Source organism: Mus pahari, chromosome 2 (genome assembly GCF_900095145.1).
Source record: "Mus pahari chromosome 2, PAHARI_EIJ_v1.1, whole genome shotgun sequence".
NCBI lineage: Eukaryota > Metazoa > Chordata > Mammalia > Rodentia > Muridae > Mus > Mus pahari.
In genome coordinates, this window is record NC_034591.1 from 99,641,036 (window position 1) to 99,649,597 (window position 8,562).

An 8,562-nucleotide genomic window follows, 5' to 3' on the forward strand; every position below is an offset into this window, starting at 1 on the left:
CTCAATTAGTGATCAAGGGGGGAGGTCCCTTGTGGGTGGTGCCATCTCTGGGCTGGTAGTCTTGGTTCTATAAAAGAGCAGGCTGAGCAAGCCAGGGGAATCAAGCCAGTAAAGAACATCTCTCCATGGCTTCTGCATCAGCTCCTGCTTTCTGATCTGCTTGAGTTCCAGCCCTGACTTCCTTGGTGATGAACAGCAATGTGGAAGTGTAAGCCGGAATAAACCCTTTCCTCCCCCAGCTTGATCCTTGGTCATGATGTTTGTTCAGGAATTAAAAACCCTGACTAAGACAACACCTGAACTATCTCTTCAGCCCCTGTAACACATTTTTCACCAAAATTAAGTCCATATTGTTTGTTATTTTCAAATAAATAACAAAATTACCTATTTATTCATTGAAAAAAAATCCATAGTGGTACATGGATCTGAGGGAACCCAAAGAAGGAAGAGAGCCACAAGATCATAGACCAGGCTGGGCTGCAGTGAGATCCTGTATCAGAGAGGGGAAAGGGACGATGAGAAAAAGCTGCTACGTTATCTTTATTATCTCTAGGTATTAGCAACTCTGTAAGCACAGGCCCCTTGGATCAACAAGGTCCCAGAAACCAGAGGATAAGTCATAGGAAAAAAAATGAATTTAACACGTACTTTAATGAAGTCATTCAATTACAAACTCATCGGTTCCCCATAGGGACTCATCAGTCTTGCAGATTCAAAGCCTAAAATAGAAGTTCCCCATCTTTGCTATCTATTATGATAAATTGGGTAATTTTCCAGATTATATTCTCCTACTCCCACACCCTGGATGACTGACTAAACACCTTAAGCCACTGGGCATTAAAAGCTCCAGTAGGGACTCTTCTGTGCATTTGAAGCTGAGAACCACTGGTCCAGGGCAGTGCTTTTCAGTTTCTGAACCGGGAACAGAAGCAGCAGCTGCTGGGAACTTGCTATAAGTGCAGGGATTTGGCATAAGGAAAACAGGGGGTAAAGTTCTGTGCAATCATGAGAACCTGCATTTAGATTCCCAGGACCCATGTAAAAAGCCCAGTGAGATGGTTCACACCTGTGATCTCAGAATTGGGAGGCAGACACAGGACAATCCCTGGAGCTTGCTGGCCACCAGTCTAGCCAATTAGTAGGCTCCATGTTGAATAAGAGACCCTGCCTCAAAAATTAAGATAGAGGGCTGGTGAGATGGCTCAGCGGGTAAGAGCACTGACTGCTCTTCCGAAGGTCCAGAGTTCAAATCCCAGCAATCACATGGTGGCTCACAACCATCCGTAACGAGATCTGATGCCCTCTTCTGGAGTGTCTGAAGACAGCTACAGTGTACTTACATATAATAAATAAATAAATCTTTAAAAAAAATTAGAGAGCCATAGAATGAGATAATCAATGTCAACACATGGCCTGCAGATACTCAAACATATATACACATATTCACCTACACATGCATCACACATGTATGCACCACACATACAAACACATAAAATAAATAAATGCTGGGTTTTTTTTATGTCAAGCCCTCTGCAATCATGCAATTCCTCTAGTAGATTCTAGGGCCAACTGTGAGGAGCATGTGGAGCCAAACGGGGCATCAATTAGACAACAGTAGATCCAACATAAGGGCTCAGGCATCCCTTAACAGACAATCCCAAAGAGCACCACAAGGCAGTAACCTGTCTAGGCATAACCTGAGTGTTGGGTCATTGGGAAATTATCAATCAATCAACAGGGAACAGAGCTGTTCTTTCAGGAAGGGGCCATGGGAGTGTCCTCTGGTTCTGTCCATTCCTGACATCTCTAAATGCTTTGTTTGCAATCATGCTCAGCACAGAAACCTGAAGGAAGAACTAAAAACAAATTGGGCACACCGCACATAGTCACTGCTGTGGAGGCTATAGGAAGAGGTGACTACTACCCTGGGGACCCTGAGAGCCCAAGGAGCTGGGGTCTGCCGGCCTGCATAGAGATGTGCTATGGCTCTGCCTCACAACTCAGGACTCCTTAAGTATATTCAAAGTTCCAATTTTTCATAGTCATAGAAGGCTGGAGATGTGGCAGTACTGTGGAGATTTACAAAGAAATGATTGAAAGCAAGTGGTGTGCTGGTGAAGCAGAGAGGGGGTGTCTACATGGACTTCCTCCTGAAAAGTGAGAGTCAGCTTTGACTGTAAAGTGGGAGAAAACAGGTCTGTGTGTGACTTTTCCCCAGTGGTGAGAACTTGGTCCTGGGCCAGGAAGGTGTGGTGCACACTTACAGCCCCAATCCCCGAACTCTGGAAGCAGAGGCAGAAAGACCGGGACCTCCAGGCCATCTTCCAACCCTAGCTACTGCTGTAGTTTCAATGTGAAAGGCCCCCAACATGCTCACATGTTTGTACAGTTAGTCCCCAGCTGGTGATGCTATCTTAGGAAGGTTGTAGATCCTTAGAAGATGGAGCCTTGCTGGGAGAAGGGAGATGCTAGGAACTAGCCAGTTTTACAGCCCAGACCCAGTTCTTTCCTCTGCTTCCTGACTGCAGCAACAGTGTGAGCAGCTGCCTCTTCTGCTGCCATGCTTGCCTTCCTGCCCTGACGGACTGTATCCCTTCAAAGTGTAAGCCGAAATAAACGCTTCCTCCGCTAAGCTGCTTCCTGTCAGTTATTTGCTCACAAAAACAAGAAACGTTATGAACACAGGCAAAGTCCACATGAAGAATATAAATTAAATCAACTTGTGTTCTCTTGCCCATCACCCATTCATTGTGAATGGTGGATGGTATTTCTCCCCATATGATGACCAAGGCTGAGAAAGTGTCCACAGACTGTAATTGCTGCTGTTGCTAATACTGACTCCTCTATCTACCTCACAGGTACCACATCTGTGTGACTGTGCTGATCTACTTCCTGCCTCTGCTGGTGATTGGCTATGCATACACTGTGGTAGGGATTACACTTTGGGCCAGTGAGATCCCCGGCGACTCCTCTGACCGCTACCATGAGCAAGTTTCTGCCAAGCGCAAGGTGAGCAAAAGTCAAACGGGCATAGCTCGCCCTGGCACTGACAGTGTGGGAGGCTTGAGGCCCCAAAGGCAGAAGCTGTAAAGCATCTCTGGACCTCAGAAACAGAACAGGAAAGCAGGGTCTTCATTCATGCCCACACGTACATGTACACACTCATATACAGTCAAACACATGTGCAAACTCTCATATATATACATAATTATACACATACAAAAGTAATCATCCACATTCATTCATATACATACACACATCATATTCATATACATATACACCAATACTCATATATGTTTATACATCCATATATAGACACTCATACACGCACACGTAAACATTCATTCACATGTATATATACACACAAAAACCCACTCATACACATACATGTATATACACACACATATACTCATACACATATGCACACATATACAGATACACACACAAACACTCATCCATATGTACACACACAGAGACACCCATACATATACACATAAACACCCATACACATGTTACACATATACATATAAATGCTCATATACATTATACTCATATGCCTATACATGTCTAAGTACATGCATACACATAAATTCATATATATATATACACACACATGTGTACATACTCATTTACAAACATGTATACTCAAATATACATACTCATAAACACATAATTATACATAGATACAAATATACATATATATGCACTCATGTGTATTCACACAATCCTTCATGTGCAGACACTCATATACACATAACATACATATATACATACACACATATGCCTATACATATTCATGTACTTATACATATGTGATAATATACACATACAAATATACACAAACTCATACACATGTATAATATTCATATACACATATATGCATATACCTATATATACACATACATACAAGTTTTACACATATACACATGCATACACAAAGTACCTTGGCCTAGGAATTTATAAACAAGAGAAATTGGCCTTCATGGCTCTGGAAGCCAGGTTTCCAAAATCAAGGCAGAGTCCATGTTTGGTGAGGGCACTTCCTGCTCATGACTCATACAGTAGAAAGGCAAGGAAGCCCCAGGCCCTCTCTTATTAGAGCTTTAATCCTGTCTATAAAGCTTTGCTCTCAGTGTCTAACTGCTTCCCAAGGCCTGTGACCTAATACTGTCACGTACCACATGTCACTGGCATATAATGAAGCCTGACATGAACATTCAGGCTCCTGGGTCTCACAGACCTTTCTCCAACCCCCTTTAAACACAGGCTATGCCCTTACAGAAACTCTCCAATGTTCCCCCTTCTCCTTCCTCTGCTTCAGTCTCCAGAGACACCTTCCCCAGCTCCCTTCCTCTCCTGGCTCAGCCCTCTGCTGCCTTGCCTGTGCCTTCTCTCCTGAGAACCCATGCATGTCTCACTCTCTCCCTCCTGGCTTCGCTACACATTGCCCAGCAGGTAACATAACAGCACACCCCAGTCCTCTGAAGGGCTCCTGCTCCACGCTCGGTCTGTAAGTTTATATGAATTGGTTCAGGAACTTATAATTCATAACAAGTCACTGGGATAGCAATGATGGCAGTCGTGGGCCACACTCCGAGAACTGTAACCAGAATCCTTAAGCCTGGGTGTTAAAAGTCTTTCGGCCTCCTTAGAAGACAATCTTATAAACACCTCCATTCCCACCCACACTGTACAGTGACAGGGAGAGGAGAGAACCCACTGCCCAGTGTTGATAGGCCTGCCTACTGTGCCCTCTCCCCAGGTGGTCAAAATGATGATTGTGGTTGTGTGTACCTTCGCCATCTGCTGGCTGCCCTTCCACATCTTCTTCCTCCTGCCCTACATCAACCCAGATCTCTACCTTAAGAAGTTCATCCAGCAGGTCTACCTGGCCAGCATGTGGCTGGCCATGAGTTCTACCATGTACAACCCCATCATCTACTGCTGCCTCAATGACAGGTGAGTAGACTGTGCTCCCGCACCCAAGCAACACCCAGCATGAAGACGGAGTGGCGGGTCTGCAGCAAACTAACCACACACTCCAAGTCATGCTCATCGGGGCTCTGCAACAGCATAAGCCCAGATCGGGATGGTTTTCTTTTCCAAAACAAACAAACAAACAAACAAACCAGGTATCTTTAATTTCATGGGTGACATAATTTTTTTTTCTTATGTAAGTGCAAATTTGTATGTGTGGATGGGTATCTGTGCTTGCAGGTGGAGGTCAGAGAAGGACGTCAGATGTCGGGCTCTATCATCCCCCACCTTATTCCCTTGAGACAGGTTTTTCACTGAACCTAGACCTAGGCTGGCAGCCAGTAAGTCACGGTGACCGCTCTGTCTCCACATCCCACCACACGAGCTCCCATCTGGGAATACAAGAACTTCATAAACCCACCTGGCTTTTTACCTGGGTTCTGTGAATTTGAATCAGGCCCTCACATTTGTGAAGCAAGCCCTAAAACCTTTTGAGCCATCTTCCCAATGTTTAGTCTTCTGATTTTTAAAACATAGAGATTACATTAGTGGGGCTGGGGGCATGTTGGGACCCTTGCATGTAGACAAACCTGCACAATAGATCTTCTCCTCGCCCTACCGTCTCATCGGGGTCACTTCCTAAGACTCATCTTACATTTCCAGTAACACAGAGTAAGCAAAGGAGCCAGGGTTTCCAGTTAGAGAGCACCAGGTAGAGACACCAGGCTGCAGTGTAATTGTCACCCAAAGAAGCATTCGACCCCTATCAAGGAAAGGATGCAGAGAAGAAGGAGGACTAGAGACACTTAAGCACTGGGCGTTTATGAATGACTCCCTCTTGAACTTGCTCCCACCGTCTCTGTCATCTCACAGATGCATCTTCTAAGAGCTTGATGACATGGCTCCAGTTCTTTTGGTTGAATATCCTAGCACCTTTGTAAGTGAAGATTATTCTCCATGTTTAACCAGTAAGGAAACTGAGGTTCCCCCCCCCAATAAAACATCAATGGCAGTCAAGCCTTGAGTCTTGATACATGTACTGTAGGCCTGGTATGATAGTTACCTTTCTATTGATAAAATAAGACACCACGGCCAAAGCAACTTATAGGAGAAGGGATTTATACAGACCTATGGTTCCAGAGGAATAGAGTCCACCATGGCAGGGAACTGTGGCAGCAGGGAGTAGACATGGTGGCAGGGACAGCTAAAAGCTCAAATCTCCATGGCAAACTGGAAGCAGAAAATGAGCCCGAATGATGGAGGCTTTTGTGGTCTCCAAACCAATGGCATACTTTCTCCAGCAAGGCCACACCTTCCAAGTCTAACCCAAACAGCACCACCAACAGGGGACCAAATATCCCAATGCCCAAGACCATGGGGGATATGTCTCATTCAAACCACAACACTTGGCAACCAGCTCAGTAAATCACACAAATACCTACAGTGTGGGGCTGGTTTTTGTTGATGTTCAGTTAACCCAATGTCTTCTCTTTACATGCCTGAGGAAACAACTGAATTCTGGGATGCTCCCAAAAAAGGCTTTTATTGCACCTTGACAGCTGCCTATGAGGGGAATTTGTCTTTAGCATATACAGATGTGAATTAATTTGAACTTGTAATGACACAGAATCAGGCCTGCCTAGATCCCACATTGAGGAGCTGACACGGTGGAGAGGAACACCTTCTTAAAGAAGGCAATCCCAGGACTCACCTCTCTGTCCTTTCTCTCCAGGTTCCGTCTGGGCTTCAAGCATGCCTTTCGCTGCTGCCCTTTCATCAGTGCTGGTGATTATGAGGGGCTGGAAATGAAATCCACCCGATATCTCCAGACCCAGAGCAGCGTGTACAAGGTCAGCCGCCTGGAGACCACCATCTCCACTGTGGTGGGAGCCCATGAAGATGAGGCAGAGGAAGGTCCCAAGGCCATGCCTTCGTCCTTGGACCTCACCTCCAATGGCTCCTCTCGAAGCAACTCGAAGACCATGACAGAAAGTTCCAGCTTCTACTCTAACATGCTGGCCTAGGCAGCAGGCACATTGCCAGGGCACAGTCACTCACCCATCCTGTGTTGTTTATTCATGGAAGTCTTTGATTTGGAATTTGTTAGAAATACCCTAACACTGGAGCTTTTGGGGAAAGGTCACAATGGTTTAAGGAAAACGTTCCATGCTGTATTCAACCTGGATTCCATCCCGTCTTTGCCAACCATCCTCCACGCTGGTGACCCAAGGCAGGTCAGTGAATTTCTATAAAATGAGAAGGCTATCCTCGGTTTCCCCTGAAGTTCATCCCATGATTCCTGAAGTGACTTCATCTGCATGCAAGGTGCTTATCTGGGGAGGAATTCTGCAAGGCAGCAGACCTATTTGCCTGGAGCATCTATCTTTCTTCAGCGAAGTCATTCTCAGACATGTGCAGACTATCTCACACCACTCCAGCCTTCCACAGGACAGTGTGAGCAAAGGAAGATGCCACCTAAATCCTAAGGAAAGCTGTATCCCCACTAAGCGCACATGAATGGAGGACACCTATCGTTGTGACATCTTGATGTCTCAGTTCATTTAAACATCATGGGATTGACAATATTGAATTCTTGTGCATTATGTCCCCAGTACAACCTACTCTTACTGAATATGTCTACACAAGCCAGCTGATGTTCTAACCAAGAGGCAGGCAATCCACTCCAGGCTTAACCTATCTGAAACTCTTTTCCTTCTTTGTAAAGCAGCAGAGCTGAACCAAATACTCTTAAATGTTCCTTTGAGTCTCAGTGTTCCCTGGTTTAATGATGTATATACTTCATTTTGCCTCTCTCTCTCTCTCTCTCTCTCTCTCTCTCTCTCTCTCTCTCTCTCACACACACACACACACACACACACACACACTAAATTAAAAAAAAAAAAAGCAATGGCAACATCAAAAATGCCAGTGGTGTCAGTCCCTAGAGATGGGTGTGTGTAAATATTCTCCCATTGATCCAAAAGCTCTGCTTCACAAATTCCTTCTCCAGGAAAGTTCTCCACTTTGACAGAGCAGAGGACTTCTCAGGAAATCTTGGATGTCTCCAGCAGGCTACAACCCAGTTCTGAGAACAGCATTGAGAGGGACACGTGTGTGGACTTCCTGCTCTGAGCAATCGAGTCTTTGTCTTCGCTTTTTGCTGCACACAGTGGAGAGGAGGGAGGCTGCCCTCTGTGGCTACACTCCTGGAAAGAGGAGCCTTGCCTCTTCTCTCTCCACTTTGCCGACCTCTGTCTATAAGAAGTTGAAGGATCCACCAATCCAAAAGGACACTTAGTCTGCCAAGAGCCAATGTGAAAGTGTCACATCCTGATACGGCTTCAGGATCCCCAGCAGGGGAGCGTGCTCTTTCTTTCTGTCTCTCAGATGTGGCTGGAAGCCAAAGCTTCACGTGACATCCATGAATCTCCTCATGGTTCGGGTAACGGGATTCGGGTAACGGGATCCACAAAAGCTCCACCCAGCATGTCAGGGAGAACAAGACCGCCCACCACCAGGATTTATAACTTCTGCCAGCATTATTGGGTCTAACCCTTCGAGGGCATCAGCATACCTGGAGAAGGC

General features: G+C 45.5%; 1 protein-coding gene across 1 annotated transcript in view; it reads left to right on the forward strand.

Moving 5' to 3' along the window:
- Tacr1 (tachykinin receptor 1) overlaps positions 1 to 7,798 on the forward strand; it is a 153,926-nt gene extending 146,128 nt beyond the window's left edge. Inside the window, exons 3-5 of the mRNA XM_021191017.2 lie at positions 2,859 to 3,009; positions 4,763 to 4,959; positions 6,710 to 7,798. Of these exons, the coding sequence (XP_021046676.1) occupies positions 2,859 to 3,009; positions 4,763 to 4,959; positions 6,710 to 7,001 (640 nt within the window). The 3' untranslated portion in view covers positions 7,002 to 7,798. The remainder of the gene's footprint in view (positions 1 to 2,858; positions 3,010 to 4,762; positions 4,960 to 6,709) is intronic.
- Positions 7,799 to 8,562: the final 764 nt, after the last annotated feature.